Source organism: Vidua chalybeata, chromosome 17 (genome assembly GCF_026979565.1).
Source record: "Vidua chalybeata isolate OUT-0048 chromosome 17, bVidCha1 merged haplotype, whole genome shotgun sequence".
NCBI lineage: Eukaryota > Metazoa > Chordata > Aves > Passeriformes > Viduidae > Vidua > Vidua chalybeata.
In genome coordinates, this window is record NC_071546.1 from 8,892,352 (window position 1) to 8,910,543 (window position 18,192).

The window sequence follows — 18,192 nt, forward strand, 5'->3', positions numbered from 1 at the left end:
CACTATTTTAAAAGCAAAACCAGGCCTGACAAAACCACGGCTTCGTTTCCATAGAAATATGCCAGGGGAGCTGTGAAAGATACTCTGGTAGCACTGCACAAGTGGTGAGGTAATTAATGATGGAACTGCAGAACAGTAAAAATATAAAACCCAGAGGATTTAACTCAGACTTGCTCATGGCTCAGAGCAGGGCCAAGTTTCCAGCCTCATCTCAGTGTGGGCTGGCACCCCAGGTGATCTGCAGGAGCACAAAGAAGAGATGGTGCCTGAAGTGAGATCTCAGCAGCAGCAGCATCTCCCATTTGGGAAATTTTGGGTCAGGATCTTTAGCAAGACAGAATTAACAGAAATATTGTTATTTAAACCCACTTCAAAGCATGAGGTTCCCAAAAGAAAAATACACTGAATTTCTGGGCATCTCAGCACAGTATCAATGAAGCCACAACCTGCCTCCAGCCAAACCTTGGGTTTGAATCTATTGTGGATCTGTGTTTTGGGATTGGATCAACAACCCAGCATGTGCAAATCACTGCCTGGTCCCACAGGGCTTGCAGGCACACAAGCAATGATGCCCTTAGTTTGATACCCAAAATGATAAACAGCCCAACAGCCCCCTGAACTGGACCACAAGTGGATTTTGGCAAACTTTGCAGTGAGCTCAAGCTAATTTTGGAACCATCAGCACCATGTTGGAGCCGGTGGGTGTGTGTGACCCATAGCAGGTGATAGAGCTGTGGTGGTGAGATGGATTTTAAAACACCAAATTCTCCTCCAATTCCTCCCTGCCATGGCCAGGTGTGCTGGGACGCCACAAGCCAGAGCTCAGAGGCATTTTTTTCATAGCAACTTTTATTGTTTTTGAGTAATTTTCCATCCCAGTCCTCCCTGAAGGCGTCGCAGTGGCTGCTTCCCGTAGCAGCCTCATCGGTGCCATCTCGTGGAAACAGGGACAAAGTCCTCCCGGAAGAGCTGCCAGGCCGAGGAAACCCAGACCCACGTCCTGGCAGGCAGGCAGCACGTCCAAAGCAAAAGGAATAGACTCGTGCTTACTGCACGAAAAGTGCTTACTGCCATTTCTTTGGGGACCAGAGTTTTCAAATGTGGTTTTATTTCCTGAAATTTGAAGCTGGTGGAGGGAAAATTACTTGAGGTTGTAGGAAAATCAAAAAACATCAGGGCTGGCTCTGCTGTGCAGCTGGGGATCAGCTCTTCAAGAAGAGAGAACCCAAAGGGCCTGGAAGAGGAGGCAAGGAGAGGGAGGTGTGCGGGGGCAGCAGCCAGGTTCCAAAAGGGACTTCATCTCCACGATGCAGCACACCCTGTGCACAGGATGGCACTGATGCTTTAGTGGGGGCTCCTGCTGGAGAAGGGAAGATCCCATGAATGGGACCATCCTTTAGGTGTGAGTGGACACCTCTGCCAAACCCCAGCCCGGTGCTGGCTGCTCTTGTGGCATCCACTGGAATGAGAAACGAGCACTTCTCCTTTCCCACCTCTACCCTCGTGTCTGGCTGTGTGCTGTTAATAATTTAAAGTAAGTTTTCTTAATCCACTGGAGCTGATTGGCCAACTCAGCAGGCGTTTGGGGCTGCTCTAAAAAATTTATAAGGCTTTTTCAAGATTGCAAGTGGAATCCAGGCTGCAGATGCTGAGCTGGGGGAATTTGAACTGCCTGCTGCCCTTCTGCACTTGGAGGGGAGTTAAAGCATCAGCCACAGCCCCTTATCAGCCTGGGCAGGTCCCTGCAGAGACCTAGCTCAGGCCACATGTCACTGGCACGCAGAAAACCTCTCCAGTCAGGGCAGCTCCTCTCCCATGGCTCCATCATCTGTCACCAGACTTTGCTGAACCTTAACCCCACGCAGGCAGTGAGGTCCTGCCTGTGTCACACTGACTCAAAAGTCTTGGTGACATCTGAAGCATTTACACAGCATTTGAAAACACACCCCACTGGGGGAAAAAAGCAAACCAAGATCTCCTGACCTCCCATTCTGATTTTGCTGCCTTGGAAGCCAATGCCACTGTCTGCCAAGGAGGCCAAGGTGCCATTCAGCCCAGAATTCCCAGAGGACGTCACCCAAGGGAGTCCTGCCATTGCCTGCTGGTGATGGAGATGCTGAATCATCTGTGGTAGCAGTGGGAATGATGCACATGCAGCACAAAGTGACTACATGACCTCAGAAAGTGACTTCATCCCTGAGCAATGTCTTCCTTTTTGTCCCAGCAAATGCTTCTCTTCTCCTTGGGCAGTTGCACAGCACATTTCCCCTTGCAGAGCTGCACTGCCCAGGCAGCTCTCCATCCAGCATTGGTGTGAATCACCTCTGCTCTGCTCCCCAGCCCAAGTGTCTGGGCTTGGCCTCTTTCCTGAGCAGATCTGCACAATGTTGGGCACCCAGGTCAGAGCAGATGGGGCTGAGGTCATCCCCTCAGCCTGGGCAGTGCCTGGCCCGGTGGAGATGAGGAGTTCTCCCTGAGTTTTGTGTCCTTGGGGTTGGTCACACACCTCTCAGACTAAACCTCCTTGGGAAGCAGAGGATGAGCCAGACCAGAAGCTGGGGGAAAGGGCTGATCAGGGCAGAGAACATCCCATGCCTGGGTGGGTCTCACCTCTCCATCCTGCTTCCATTGCACCCCTTCACAAAGTCCACCCTTGGCCCCAGAGGTACAAATTCAGAGAGGAGAGTGGGAAGCCAGGCTCTCTCCCAACATTCTGTAACATGCCAAGGGCCAAATCTGGGAGGTTTGGACTAATTTCCTTTAACCACTTCCCTCTGCATTTCCCCAGGTTGAGATCCACATTTTCAGGTGCATCTGCAGCCGGGGGAACACAAAGCAGCAGCTCTGGCCAGGGCAATGCATCACAACCCATCCTCCTCTTGGCCTGTGCTTTACCCAGTGCAGAAATATTGCTGAGCTGAAGAGAAACCGGAGCTCTAGCACAGCCCAGGGTGCAGCTCTGGGCCAGACTCTCCCTTCTCCCTCGGGTAGCATTTAACCACCACTCTGATGCTTTATGTAGAAGTACTGCAGCATCTTCAAATAACTCATTTCAGCCCTGCTCGCAAACACTCCTTTGCTGCCTACAAATTTAGGATGGCCTGGTTTTGCTTAGTCTACATGATTTGTAATCACCCCGGGTCTGGCACTGTTCTCATGCCTTATATCTGCTAAATGCTCTCTGCAGTCCCGGCCAGCCACAGCCGAGCACTCAGAGTGATGAGTCTGGTGGCAGCCAGGCTTTGGGGTGGGGATACAAGCAGGGGAAAGAGAAGAGGACAATCCCCAAATATCAGCTTTGTGGGGATGTGATGGGTGTGACAGCAGTCACCTCGCACAGGCTGCGGGTTTCAGAGCTGGGTTTTGGTGAGGGGTGCAGGGGACACGGGAGTGTGTGTGCCAGCCCTGCCACCTCTCACACGTCAGTGCGGTGAGAGGATCCTCTCCAAGGACACAGCGTGGAATTCTCCCCCAGCACCGCCCTGAAGGACTGCGGTGACAAGCGAGGGCGGCCCGTGGCGGGCGGAGGTGGCCGTGATCGATGGGTCCCCGGGGATGCTCCGGGCGGCTCCGTCAGAGCCATGGCCGGGAGGGAAGCGCTGCCGCAGGTCAGGAGCTTTGGTGTCCTCACACACCCACGGGGGGCACAGGGAACGTGCCGAGAGTGGGGACAGGGCGGGGTGGCCGAGGCTGAGCACATCCCCAGGTGGAGCTGAAGTCCCTCTCGCGGGGTGGCCCGGGCAGCTGAGCTGTGCCCAGCGGACAGCTCCTGTCAGGATACAGCCACAGCTCGGTTTTACAGCTGCCTCCCCTGCTCTGCCCGCACAGAGATGCTGATGGAGAGGTTTTGAGGGCACAGCCGGAGCGTCCGAATGCCCAGAGGACAGGAGCGGCGTGAGCAAAGCGAAGTTGCGAGAACAAAAGAGGCGTTGCATGAAAATCAGGCTGGAAGTGAGGAAATGCCACCCTGCAGGCACAGCACCCGCATTTTCACCTGGGGAAAACGTGCCCAAACTGCTTGATCCTGCCCTGTCCAACATCCGAGATGTTTAGCAGGTGCTTCCCACACAGGATCCAAAGTGAGCCCACAAAGAGGGAATTTTATGATCTCTAGAACCAGGGGTGTCCATTTTCCCATGGTTTTATGTTTCGAATAATGTCCTGTGGGTTTCTGATGTCCTTTATTATCGTGTCCACACATCACCCGTTCCTGCAGCGAGGAGGTTTCTGTCCTCTCTCTCCTCACATGTTCTCACTCAAAGCAATCTGAAATGTCCCCCCTATCTTTAATAAAGAAGATAAAAATTGCCCAAAAGCTCTGCAGTTATTAAAGGAAGGAAGAGAGATGCAGATGCAGGTACACGAGCTTTCCTTAAAACCTCAGGTTAAAGATAAATAAATCATAAACTCTTGCCCTTTCGCGTTCTTTTGATTTCCCAGGTGTTCAGGCTGAAAAACTGAAGAAAGCCTGCAGCAAAAGCCCATGGTGCAGAGAAACTATGAATTTAGTTATTTCAAGAGGTTTTTTTTGCAGATGACACATGGTATGCTGTGACAGAGGCAGGAGCATGGAGACAGCCACGTCTGCCTGGCAGCTTCCCAACAGAATACTTCCATTTTTTTTTAACCTGAAACATGGATCAAAAGCAGCCCTCCCAACTAAAATCAAAATCTAATATTCTTTCTTCAATATTTTTGAAATGAAAAAAAATTACATTGAAAAAATGTAAAGCATTTTTTTTTAATTTGGAAGGTTTTTTTTTTTTAATCTCAATATTGAAGAGGTAAAATAATTAGCCTTAAAGCTTTTCAGTATTTTAGTAATTGGGTTTGGTTTTATTATTTGCCAAATCTGTAGATTTTGACATTTCAGAAAGAAAGAAAAAGAATTGAAAAGAAAGCTTTTGTGTAAAAAAAAAAAGATTTTTTTTTTTCTCCATGCAGTTTTAGAGCTTTTGCATCTGCTCATGCTGCTCCCCTCCTGCTGGCAGGGACCCTCCCTTGTACTCCCTTTCCCTGCTCTTCCCTAAGGAACACCCCATTCCTGGGACAGGATCAGATGGGATTATCTCCTTCAGAGCTGTCTGATCCAGCACAGCTCCCCACGTGCTGTAACCCCAACAGAGCTGGAATCCCCCTCTCATCCTGCCCCAGCACCTCCTGCCCTACACACCAACACCCCTTTTATGCCCCCTGCACCTACCAAGCTTGGACTCTAGAAGGTCCCTCCCAGCCCAGGACACCTGGGACCACATCTGGAGCCCATTTATTTGAGCTGGTTTCCCTTCCATGCCAGGATAAAGCACAGATGAATCTGACGTGCCCCTCCTTGCAGAGATGTGTCAGAATCAGCTATTTCAGTATGGGCTTGTTTTTTTCGGATGACAACCTCCAGTCCCTAAATATTCATGCAGGTTTTGATTCAGCTTTGAAGTCAGTGGGAGGCAGGTGCTTGAATGGGAACAAAGCACCTAATGGGCTTTGTGGGACTGGGTCGCAGCCAGGATGCAGTTATGGTTCTGGGAGGTGCTTTACTGGGACCAGAGCCAGTCCTGAGCTGGATTCCAAGCTCCTGAAACCAGGCAAGGCTGGAAGAGCTCCCAAGTGAGACCAAGTTTAGTTTTGTTGCTGTAAGTTGTGCATTGTGGAGAGCACAGCGCTGGTTTGGAGACACTGGAAGGGGGCTCTTAGTGGGAAGGCTTCTCCATCTCTGAGTGGTCGTGCCCAAGGAGCTTGTGGTGGTCATCAGGGTGTGGGAGGAGGTCCTGGAGCAGCCTTGTCCTGGGGGGTGAGGTCAAAGAGTCCTGAGGTGACGGCAATTTGATGGTGTGGCTTTGGTCCTTGTGGGTGCAGGTGGAAACCCAAGGAGGTCAGGAGGAACAATGTGAGCACTGGGAGATGTGAGGGATGACTAAGAGAGCTAAATTTACAGAGTCTGGGAAAAGGAAGGCTCAGGGGCAACTGTGGTCACGGGCTAAAAATACCTTCAAGGTAACAGCATAAATGAAGAAAAGAAATTACACGTAGTCCCAAAGGAGGCGAGGGCAGGAGAAGGAGCTGGAGGGCAATGATGGAAGCGTGGAAAGTAGAGATGGGGAAGGAGACCTGGCCAGTGGGGAATTTGCCAGGAGAAGGGTCTGTGTGCACTGAGTGGGGCAGAAGCAGAGCAGTCTAAAGGTGACAGGGAAATGGGCTGGGTGCTGGTCCCTCTGTGAATTACTTTCAGCTTCGTGGGTGTTCAAGAGTAACACAATTTAATTCAAGAGAATTCACCTTAATTTTGCTTTTTTTTTTTTTCCATTTGTTCCTTCCACATGCCCAGTCAAGCAGCTGTTTTTTCCAGAAAACAGTTTTCCTTAGAATCAGGCCTTCGCAGCAAAGTTAATATTTAGACCTCAGCAATTTTAATCACCCTTAGAAAGGAAGAACAAAAATTTCTAGTTCAGAATGGAGCATTTGTGTCTCCCAAGCCAACTCAGTGTAACTTAGGGAGATTTCTGTTCATACAGTCAGACACTTCCAGCTGCAGCTCAAGCAGGATTTGTCCTGGGTTTTTCTGGAGCAGCCTCCAATGAGGTCGGTGCTGTCTAAGAACAGGGCAGGAAGATGGATGGTGGCAAAGAAACTTTGCATCCAATAAATATGTAATATAGAATAAGCAGCTCTGTCAGCAGCAGGATGAAGGGAGCCTGGCTTCTTCTTATCAGCATGTTGCTTGCAAATTCTGATTGAAGATTTTTAGTGGCTGAGAGGCGTGGCCTCCTCATGGGCACCTTTTCCTGTGCCTGGTAAAGGGAAGAATACACTTTAAAATCCCCTTTGAAGGGGGAAGAAGGAACCATTGGGGAGCCTCTGTCTATCAAGGCTTCTAGTTTTGATGAAAATGGATAGAAACTTAATTAGCATTGAAACAGATGACTGTCGGATTTGATCAGGACTGGAGAACCATCTGGCACATCTTCATTTCAGGTGATTAAAAAAAAAAACCTTTAAAAAATCAGTGCTGATGCTGATTGTCAAAAGCAGACTTTGCTCTCTGGTCAGTTTGAACCCTCTTGCTCTTGAGGTGATCCTTCTGCACCAGTGCCCTCTCCACCCTGCACATACTCTGCGGCTGTGCCACAGCTCTTCAGCCCAAATATGGAAGCTTTGACTGAGCATTGCCTTCTATTCTAGCCAGAAATCTCACACTCACCTTTCTCCTGTGGAAATTTGTAGATTTCTCCATTTGTGCACATGAATTATCTTTCCAACAGCGTTTTTCCCCCCTGAAGGCTCCACCTTATGCTGGGGAAGCACCTCCTTCCAGGTCGTGTTCCTTGTATGAACCAACCTCTCTTGGGTCAGGGCCACTGGCTTCAAAGCCAAAACTGATTTGGCATGTGTTGGGAAGAGTCAGGCAGGGAAGAGACATGAATAATCAATAGACAGGGGCTCTTGAGGGCTGTTTTCTGCTCAGAGAAGAGGATGGGGGTGGTGGGAGGTGAGGGGGAGCTGAAGCGGAGTGAGATGGGTGGACACTGGGTGCAGGGAGACCGAGCTGTTAATGTCTTTTCCCTTGGCAGGTTAGTGTTGCTGGGATGTTGCAGCATCCTGTACAAGGGGAGGTAAAGCCATCTGCTTTAGGGTTTGAAAATAGCTCTGGGAGAGAGCTGTGAGTGACAAAACCCAGGCTATGGGTAGCACAGTTCACACAAACCACCAGCTGGGTGGGGATGGAGAAAGGGCTCTCGTTCAGTGTTTCAAGCAGAAATTTATCCCTGGAGTCATTCTACATATTTCACACCAGTCATTTCTTACTACATCTCAAAAATCGCCAGGGGACAGAGCATGGACTTTCTGTATCTTAACACGGATTGATGGATTTCATCCTACCTTCAGGGTCTAAGCTATCTGCCATGGTGTTTGTGTTTTAAAGCCATCACCAGTGTTGAAAGCGAAGGACTGACTCAGTAATTCTGTTTGTTTGTGGAGACATAATGTCCTTGGATCAGATAAAAGCACCTTCCCACTGCTGCTTTTATATACCTCATTAATTCCCAGTGTTAATGGCTGTGTCTTGTCTTCTGCCACCCAGCAGAAGTGGCACACAATTGGCTCCCTCTCCAAAATTACCTGCTGCAGGCTCTGTGCAGGACATCACAGCTCAGGAAGTGTTTGTGTCCCAGTTGTTCCCTGAGACTGCTGCTCCTCTCAGGGCTGCAACTGGCCAGGCACTGGAGACTGGATCAAGGGACAGCTCCTGTGAGTGGCACGTGGGGGTGGAAAGGGGAGAGCCATGTGCTTCTGAACACTCAACTGCATCTGGTGGTGCCAACCCATAACCCATGGAATATTATAAAAAAGGAGCTAGAGATGCCCTAAGAGTCCAAGGTAAAAAGAAGGGGTGAGGCTACAACAGGCCTTTGTCCACAATTTCAGGCCTTTTCCACCTCCCAAAGACCACTCTGTTCACAGAAGGAGGCAATCCTTGATGCCAAGACCTTGCTTGTCTTTGAGGTTTTGCCTCCCTCCCGAGTGAAGCAACAATCCCGGACAGCCCCTACAACCACACCGTGCCTTTCCTCAGCCCAGCCATGACTTGGAAAGGGTGAGATCCCACCCCTCGCCTTTCCCAACCCCATTTCTGGTGGTCTCAGAAATGCAGGATGCCCAAAGCTGTGCTGCAGTGTGACACTGTGAATGACCAACTAATTAGGCAAAGAGGAGTGTGTTGAATTTAGATTCTTCTTTAGGGCTCACAGACTATTTGTAATCTTGAATTTGTTAATTGAAAATTGCTTCCTTTGTTTGTTGTTGGCCTTTTTGTGGAGGGGGATATTTCCTGCTCTGGGACTGCGTCACTGGATCTATAATAATGCACTTTGTACATTAGTGCCAGGCACATTTGTAATTGGCCACCCTATTAAAGAACACTAATGATCTTACAAGTGTTCACAAATAATGAATAGAATGGCCCCTCATTGAATCGAGCAATTTATTCACTGACATACTTGCAGATCTGTTTTCCCAGGATTTAACCCAGCTTTAGTTTTCTGCCTGCCTTGCAGGGATGGATTCTCTTTCAGCCAAGTGTTGGAGAGAATATGGGTCACAGGAAAGGTTCTGTTCATAAAAAATGTAGGGCTGCTCCACGCTCACTCTTCTCTCAACGTGCATGACAGGGTTTGGGGAGTGAGAGGCAGCAGCTTTAATCTCAGTGCTCCTCTTATCCATTAGTTCTCACTGGGATCCTCCTGAGAAATTAGGAGAGGACCAAAAAAACCAAGACTTGAGAAGTGCACTCTGAAAGGTTATGTTGATTTTCTCATTTAAATATGAATTTCAGGAAAAGCTGGCAGCAATACAGAGTGGTAAGATTGGTTTTCCAACAAAACCCAGCCCTGGGTGGCTGCTGCAGCCATAAAACTCGGGGCCACCATTTTGCTGCTTCTCTACTAACATTGCATTGAGGTATTTATGATGAAAGGAGCAGCTTACCTGAACTTGCTATTTAATTTACATACAAAAAGTTTTGTCCTAAAGCCTTATTTTACTTACAAAGAACATGCAGAGGTGTGCAGTTCACAGATCACCTGTGATTTTTTGGGTTGTTAGGGATAGAAATGTCACTGGGAAGGAGATCTTGGGCTTGATTTTATTTGATTGCAGGTCTTCCCATTGCACTGCAAAGAACCCTTTCCATGGAGGATAATTATGTGGGGCAGGCACCTCTGTCCTGTCTTCTGCAGTCTACCTGTCTTCTCCTGAGTCCAGTGAAGGTGTGTCAGCAGGAAATATTCCCTGGGGCAGAATCCAGCCATGGTGTAAGGGGGAAAATGCTGCTGCTGGACTATAAATAGTGGGGTATTAAAGAGCTGATTTGGGTCAGCACATCTGGAGATGGACTTTCTGTGCTGGGAGCTTGGCTTCTGAACAGCTTGGTGACCATGTCATGGTGCAGTTTCAGCATGAATGCTGAATTTGGGCTACCAAGATGATAGAGGTGAATTGGTTGAATGCTGAATTTGGGCTACCAAGGTGATATGTTGGGCCTTTGGGAAGAGCGGAGAAAGGGAATGACTTTGCACAGGGGGATTTGTGGAGAGGTTGAGCAGGTCTGCTGCTGAGTGGGCTCCCGGAGATGGGGCACGGATTGGGTCCCTCTGTGACACTGGCAGCGTCTGCACCCGCTGCCAGTGGGAGCACGGGCACGGGCATCCCACTGCAGGGCGCTGCCCAGCCCTTCCCGGGGCGGCAGGAGGAGCCCCCTCCGTGGTGGTTTTGAGGGGAGTGCCACAGCCTGCTTTGGGGAGCAGACACCGGGCTGGGGGCCGCACGAAGATGTTGTATCTTTATCTGAGGGTGGGATGTCAGACCCTGCTTTAGGGGGGACCTACATTTAGGGCAACAATGCCAGACACTGCTTTTCTTGGGGGGGGGCGCGGTCGGAGCCGCTTTTTTTAAATTTTGAGGGGGTGAGGAATGGCAAGCCCGGATTTTTGGGAGCGGGGGGAGTGCGAGAGGCTGCTGCCGGCGGGGGATGCCAAGGGTTAAGGGGGCGGGCGGCGGCGGGGCGGCGCTGGCGGAGCCGATTGCAGCGGCTCCTGCGGCTTCGGCTGCGCCGGGCGCGGAGCAGCGGCGGGGAGCGCGGGCGGAGCCCCCGCCGGAGCCCCCCGCCGCCCCCGGCCCCGCCGCCCCCCGCCGCCACCATGGTGCAGAAATCTCGCAACGGAGGCGTCTACCCGGGGCCAGCCGCGGAGAAGAAGCTCAAGGTGGGCTTCGTGGGGCTGGACCCGGGCGCCCCGGACTCCAGCCGGGACGGAGCGCTCCTCATCGCCGGTTCCGAGAGCTCCAAGCGGGGCAGCATCCTCAGCAAGCCCCGCTCCGGGGTCTCGGGCAGCGGGAAGCCCCCCAAAAGGAATGCTTTTTACCGCAAGCTGCAGAATTTCCTCTACAATGTGCTGGAGAGACCGCGGGGATGGGCTTTCATTTACCACGCATACGTGTGAGTAAAAGGGTGGGGGGCAAAGCTGATGGCAGAGACCCCCCCCCGGTTCGGGGTGCCCTCCTCCACCCCCTGAGCCCCCAAACGCGCCGGGGAGGAGGGATGCTCCAGCTGCAGAGCGGGTGCGGGGAAGGGATGCCGGGTGCCAGGGCTGGCTGGGGAGCCCCGGGGATGCTGCGGGGGGCGGAGGCTGAGCCGCTCCCCCCATCCTCCCCGAGATCAGTCGGGCCGCCCGGCCGGGCCGCCGCTGCATCCCGCATCCCGCATCCCTCGCGCCAGCCCAGGCGGTGCCCGGGGACGGGGCGGTGATGGCCATCCGGGGAAAGGGGCGGGGGGGAAGAAGCTGCCCCTGCAGAGCTGGGGGGTGGCTCCCAGGAGAGGTGCGCTGCGCCGAGCCCCTGTCTCCCCCTGCCCGCTCCTGCTTGCGGGGGAAGGGGCTGCTCATGCGGTCGGTGCGGGGGGCTGGAGCAGCGGGAGTGATGGGTAGCGACTGTTCCTCCGTCTTGCTTGAAATCACCATAGCAATGCTGTGAGCAGAGGAACAAAAAGCTCTGCTCAGGCACCGTCTCTCCTCCCCCCCCCACCCCCCAGCATCCTTCCCTCCCCGGCCCCATCTTTGCCTGCTGGGTGGCTGCAGTCGCTTTGGGGCCGGGGTTGGTTCTGGGGCTCTGCTCAGGGTTCTGGAGGAATTTCTTGTCCCCGGTGGGAAGCGTCTGAATGGGAGATGTGTCTAGAAAGAAATGCTAATCAGTGTGTGGGGCTCCCTGCCTGTACAGCCGAGCGGTAAACAAAGGAGCATCCCTGGGTGCACATCTCCCCCTGGTACCCGGGTTTTGGGCAGAAATGGCCCAGCTGACCCGCGTTTGGCAGAAGGATTCCCTGAATCTCTGAAGCATTGCTGCATAGGAGCGCAGATGACTTCCCGTTGTTCCCAGGATTGCAAAGGGAGGGTCAAGATAAATCTCGGTGTTACTGCAACTCCCTTCCCTCTGGGACTTTCCACAGTCCCGCTGGGCTCTTCTGCAGGCCTGGGCTCAGGCTGACATGCTCCTATCCTTGGTGCCAATGGTTTTTTTGTTTTGTTTTCGTGCTTTTCCTCATGGCCAGGGCCTCTGTCAGCCACGGCAAAAGGATTTTTGGGGCCTTTTCCTTTTTTTTTCCCCCCTCCATCCTTTTGCTGTTATGCTGGTGTAAGATAATGAGTTGGGATGTGCTTTCTGCTCCTCAGCCATTTTGTACTTTGAGGCCTCCCTTGGAGGTGTTGGTGGGACCAGTCAGAGAGGGGAAATCCTTGCTGAGTGGAAGGGGGAGGTTTGCCGAGCACTGCAGGGAGTTGGGGTCCTTGGGGAAGCTCATCTCCCCAGGGAAATGGGAGAGGAGAAGAGAGAGCATCTGTGGAGCTCAGCTGCAGCTATGGTGAGGAGTGTGAAGTCCAGCACTGGGCATCCTGAGAACCTTTCATGCTCCCATCCATCCTCTGGAGTTGTGGGTGGTTTGTGTCGCAAAATCTTCCAGAATGGTGTGGAGGGGCCAAGTGTTCGTGTTGGGAGCTGGGTTATTGCCTGTGTGTGCACTGAGGGTGGGGATGTTGTGTGCAAGGTGCTGTTAAATACAGGTGAGACCCCAGCAGGGGGACACTGGGGTGACAGTGACGGAGATGGAAGGGGCTGAAAGCCAAATGACAAACATCAGGGGTAGCTCTGACTGTGAGAGCTTTACAAACATCTTTGGCTTCTTCAGCTACTCTGTCTTAACTTCTGACCTGTTTGGCTCTCTGTGGCAGCATTTGCTCGGGCAGCCAGGAGTGCTCCCAGGGCAGGAGCAGGGTCACCCCAAACTGCCCTGTTCCCAGTGCCAGGCTGCTCCCAGTGCCCCTTGGCTCTCACCACGCAGCTGCATCCCCCCAGCCCAAGCAGCTGCGTTTGTTCTGGGCTTGTGACTCCACTTGTCTCCGCCGTGGCACCACGGGGAGCTGTGCAAAACCAGCCTCTGCCCCCACCCCTCATGCACCTGCTGGGAAATGGAGGCTGAATTCAGGGCTGAGGTGGTAACTGCACCAATGTCTGTGAAGAGTTGGTGACACCATCATTTTTTTACAGTGTATTGGGAAGTTCTATGGACTCCAGTTTTCTGTACTATAGCCATGATAGGTTCAGCCTTGGCTGTTTGCTGTTGCAGCTTTTGAAGAGCTGAAGGATATGAGAACCTTCACACAAAGCTGCCAGGATAAGCTCATGCATCACTTATCCCCCCTTGCTGCCTGGGTGAGCCTGGCACGGCCTGTGCCAGGTCTGGGAGTGTTGGAGTGGGTTTTGGAACTGGAAGTCAGTAATGCAGACAGACAGAACAGACAAAAAGCTTATTTAAAGGTGTGGGAGGATAACAAGCCTGCCTCAAGGTCACAAAGTTTGGATGGAAGAGCTGGAGCCATTCCCATGTCCCAAAGGCCAGTGCAGTTCCCTGCCTCTGCTATTGGGGTCTCTCTGTCTCCTCGTGCCCCAAACCTCATTTTGGGCCAAAGCCTGGAGCACAAAAGCATCTTTAGCCCTCACCCTTCAAGAATGGGAATCCTGAAGAAGACTGTGGATGAGGGTGCCCTGTCCTGTCACTGTCCTGGCTTCAGTCAGCCCTCTCTACTGCCAGCACCCCTATTTCCCTGCTCCTGCTGCTCACAGAGACTTTCTTGCATGAAGATTTATTTCTAGTGTGAGTGAGTTTGTGATGCTGCAAGGCTGGGTTTTATCTCACAGAGGTGCTTGCAGACCCAGCTGCCTTTGCAGGGATGGAGCTGCTCCGGGGCTGCTCAGGCAGCTCCCTGCACCCAAAGCCAGGACAAAAACTATTGGGACTCTCCCAGCACGGAGATGTTCTAATAAATATGAGAGGTGCCTCTGGGTAAGTACCTCTGCTAAATCCCTGCCTGCAGAGGCCCAGGCTGGATCTGCACGGGGCCACTGATGCTGTGCCTTGAGCTGCCTGTGCAGGTTGCATTTATTTCCAGTGCTGCATCCTAGATCCAATCCTTCTGATTTCATTCCCCACCTCTTCCTGCTGTCGATCATTCCCTTTCGCACCATTTCATGCATAAGAAATCAGGGAAATTCAAACCAGGGAATCTCTCACTCCCCCAGCCCTGGTCTCATCTCAGATGTTGCCTCTCTAAAAGTGCTGTTACCTCTGTGAGCAAAAGCACGGTTTTATATTTCTGTGTTATGATTCATTTTTGTACATAATAGCTCTTCCTACACTGACACAACTGGGTGACCTGCTCTTGGGAGCTGTGTGTATGATATACATGATATATAATATATATTTTGCATAACCCCATGGGCAGCTAAGCCTGGTGGGTCCCATTTTTGAGTGTAGCTAGAGGTGCTCTCTGGCTCCCAGAAGTCTGAGCCTCCTTTATTTCTCACCCTCTCCCAATATCTTTCTTTATTATTTCCTCTCACCTTTTTTTTTTCTTCTTTTTTTCTCTTGACAGCTACTTAACATTGTAGCACATGGCTTCATTCTGTTCAAGGCTGAGCTGAAACTTGAAAAGTTGAGCTGTGCCTAAATAGCAGGTCAGGCTTTTTGAGGGGTGCAGAAGCACTTAGATCTCAATTTAGTTCTCTGTGCAGGTGGGCATTTGGCTTCTAAAAGTTCATTTCATTACTCTGAATGATTTTTTTTTCCTTCCAGTCCTTTTGGCTTGGTTTCTGTAACATGTCCAGTGCACAGAAAGGGCTGCAATAACTGAAAGTGATTTTTTGTCCCTATCTGCCATCTTATTTCAGGAGGGATCACCGTTCTGTGCCAGCCTAAGCAAGATGCTCACACTGGGCACCCCCATGGTCTGAGGTGTCTGGAGACACATTTGCTGATCCCTGGGTGAGCTGCTTAGGTTTGGTCCCTGAGCTGAAGAAGGGGCTGCATTTGGAACATAGGCAAGAAAACAGCCTGGATTCAGGCACTTCTAAAGCTGTGTGCTTAGGAACCACCATAATTCTTGCATTTCCTGCTTAGAATTTACAACCCTAATGCATCTCTTTAACTGTGTTAAAAATAGTTTGGGTGCGTTTTTCATCTGCATACTGTGCACCATACATTTAGTTAATTAAGCAAGTGCATGGACCTAAATTATAATAAGGAAGAACATTTCCTCCCTGTCTAATTCTATTCAAATTTCCTTGTGCCATCCCTATCCCATTTGTTCTTCCCTTTTCACCCAGACAAGCCACGTCTCTCTCCGCTGTCCTGCCTGCACTGCCTGCACCCTGGCATGGCCATGGCTGGCACAGGGGGGAGCACAGAGAGAGGATGAGGTGCTTCCCTGGAGTTCCAGGGTTTATTTTTGCAGAAGTGGCCTCTTTTGTGACTCCTTTCACTCCTCAGAACTGGTGCTTATTTCGCACAGATACATTCCCAGATAATCTCTTACACCACCAGAACTCGGGGTGAATGTGGTCTGACAGCCTCGATTCTCCATCCCCAAACCCTGAGGAGTTCATGGTAAGCCCTCACCCTCAGGCAGGGTTGTTGTGGGCAGGTACGATGGCACCACCTCAGCCCATCCACCAGTGATGTACAGGAACCTCTCCTGGATTCTCCTTCCCACATCCAGGCTGAGTGGGATGGAAGGGCCAGTACGGATCTCCCACAGGTGCTGAGCTCAATGGACCTGCTGGGCTCTGACCTCCAGTGCTTCTGCCCCGAGCTGTGGGGTCGTGTCCACCCCAGGGACCAGGGGACCTTCCTGGTGGGATGCCTCACGAGCTCCTCTCCAGCTGCTTAGTCAGAGCTTGGTGGGAGCAACCTGATTTCAGTCGCTTTAATGTGTCACGTTCCAGCCGTCACATTCACCCCGCACTGACATTAAGGAAATGAAAAACAAGCTTATCCCCTGGGTGACCTCTTTTTTGTGCTGCTACACACCTCAACCAGATGAGTCTTGCAAAGTTTCGATGTATTAAAGAAGGAATAACCCAAAATGCAAGCCCCAAATCCTGTACTACAGGGAAGATGGGCATAGCTGAAAGAGATATAGTTGCAAAAATCAGGTTTCTTGATTTCTTTTTGCATTGCAGCAGAAGGAAGGGGCGACAGGGTGAGACAGGTGCCCTGCTCACTGTGTCCAGGGTGAGCAGGGCACAGACTTTGCCAGGCATCAGTTTTATCCTTCATCACAAGGATAAAAAACATGTAAATTTAGTGTTCGGCTTCTGGGAGTTAAGTGGCAAACACTTAGCTCTGCATAACCCTTTTTAAGGTAGCCCAAATGCTCAGTGTTTTCTTAGTTCCTGAGGAACAGATTGTTCTTTAAATTGTGGTGGCGGGGAGATGTGCCAGTCCCTTTTCCTGCCATGTAATCTCCTGTGGAACAGATATGGTAGAGCTGAGAAAGGTGGAGGGTGGCTCCTACAGAGGATTAATGGCCTGTCCCTGTTGGTGTGATGTCACTGCACATCAAAGAGAGGAGTCTCCAGCACTGAGACATTTCTTTAGAATAATGCAATGATTTTTCATCCCTGATGGTCCAAAAGGAACCACATTGCAAAACCAGATTGTTGTGGTGGTCTGGACTGTTTCATGGATGTATTTAGAATGCATTTAGAGTGTATTTAGATGTGCTTGACTAGTGAACACATGATGGCAAAACCAGGTAGTGCAGAAGGACAGTGGGTGCAGGGTCCTTCACCACCATACATTTAAATGGCTCCTGATCAGGTTGCAAGACAAAAAGATTTGGGCTATTGTGACAGCTACCTGTGATGAAAGATGATTCCACCAGGACTGCAAGAGTAGATATTTCAATGTAAAATTTGTTTTCCAGTAAGAGCAATCTGTGTGATGAGCAAGTTGTGTGAACTTGCTCAGCTCCCTGAAGCTGTGGTGACCTCGGCTCCCCACATGGTTCTCGTGGCATTTTCCTGGGAAAGCAGCAAGTGCAGCCTCCTGCGACACTGGCAGCAGAGGTGTCTTGGGGGCGTTGTGTGCATTTATTGTGAGGCACTGAAATAATTACTTGTGGTGCAGCATGGGGAGTAGCTCACACAAGGCACTGCCTGGGATGGCAAAGAGCTGCTTCGTTACAGCCTCGAGGCTTCTTGGCTGTACAACTGCCAATCAGTGAAGGACAGCAGAGAGTTCCTGCAGAACTCTCTGGTCTCTCTTTGGCATCACTCCAGCCTTTTAATGTGCTTTTTAGATGTGTGGAAAAGTTTTGGTGTTGGTAAGCATCCATAAGGTGATTTTTTTTGAGTGGATTGGATGTCAAAGAGCTGCCTTTTCCAAGAGAGGAAGGAAGAAGACCTCTGGAATCTTCTCACCCCTCACTCTTGCTGCTGTAGGGAGGTAATTTAAAGCTACAGCAGAGTCACTGGGGTTGCTGGGTGCAAGCCCTTGTGACTGAGTAGTCACTTGATTTGTCTTGAGATCTATAATATCCAGATGTTTAAGGTGCAGTGAACTTTCATTGTGAATTTGGTGATGCTCAGATACGTGCTGGATTCCTCCTGGAAATCCCACAGCAGCCTCAGTGCAGGGTTAGATGGGCAATTTTGCCCCCTGGAGGTGCCCATTTCCCTCTGTTGATGGCAGAGGGAGCCTAACTTCCTTTGCAGACCTCAGTGAGAGCTGGGTGGGACAGTGCAGACAAGGAGGAGAGAAGACAGAGCCTAGCGTGATTTTAAACTGAAAAACAGGAGTGAGAGGAGGCATCTCCCACCTCGTGCCACAGCCTGTGGGAACTGGGCAGAACTGCACTGTGGACACCCCAGCAGGTAAGGTGAAGGGGAGAGAGGAGGCTGATCCACATTGAAATGAGATGACCTGGATTTGAGATCCACTTTGGAGCAGTGGTTTTGAGAAAGGAATTTTTGTGGCAAACCCTGATCAACTCTTGTGATCTGCAACTCAAGACTGGGAAAAATCAGAAGCCAGCAAGCCTTGTTGATACTGGTTGTAGCTCCTAAGCAGCTCCAGCTGTGTCTCAGAGTGAAATGCCCAGTTCCCATCTTCATTCAGAGTTCCTCCTTTTTTTTTACTGCCACCCCCAGGAGGGTGGGACAGGGAAAAGAAACAAGAGGACAGGCAAAAGCAGAGGGAATCACTGGGTTAGGAGGCAACTGCTCTCCATCTGAGCTTCCTGGCAGTCCGTCGTGGCTGGTGCTTGGTCTCTTCAGGACAGATTTTGCCTTCCGGAGGGTCTTTCCCCAGCATTC

General features: G+C 51.0%; 1 protein-coding gene across 6 annotated transcripts in view; it reads left to right on the plus strand.

Annotated features, from left to right (window-relative positions):
• The first annotated feature begins 10,691 nt into the window (after nt 1-10,691).
• The window catches only part of KCNQ2 (potassium voltage-gated channel subfamily Q member 2), a 63,344-nt gene continuing 55,843 nt past the window's right edge, over nt 10,692-18,192 (plus strand). For all 6 annotated transcript variants that reach the window (XM_053958515.1, XM_053958517.1, XM_053958516.1 and 3 more), the window contains exon 1: nt 10,692-10,987. In XM_053958515.1, coding sequence (XP_053814490.1) covers nt 10,692-10,987 — 296 coding nt within the window. The remainder of the gene's footprint in view (nt 10,988-18,192) is intronic.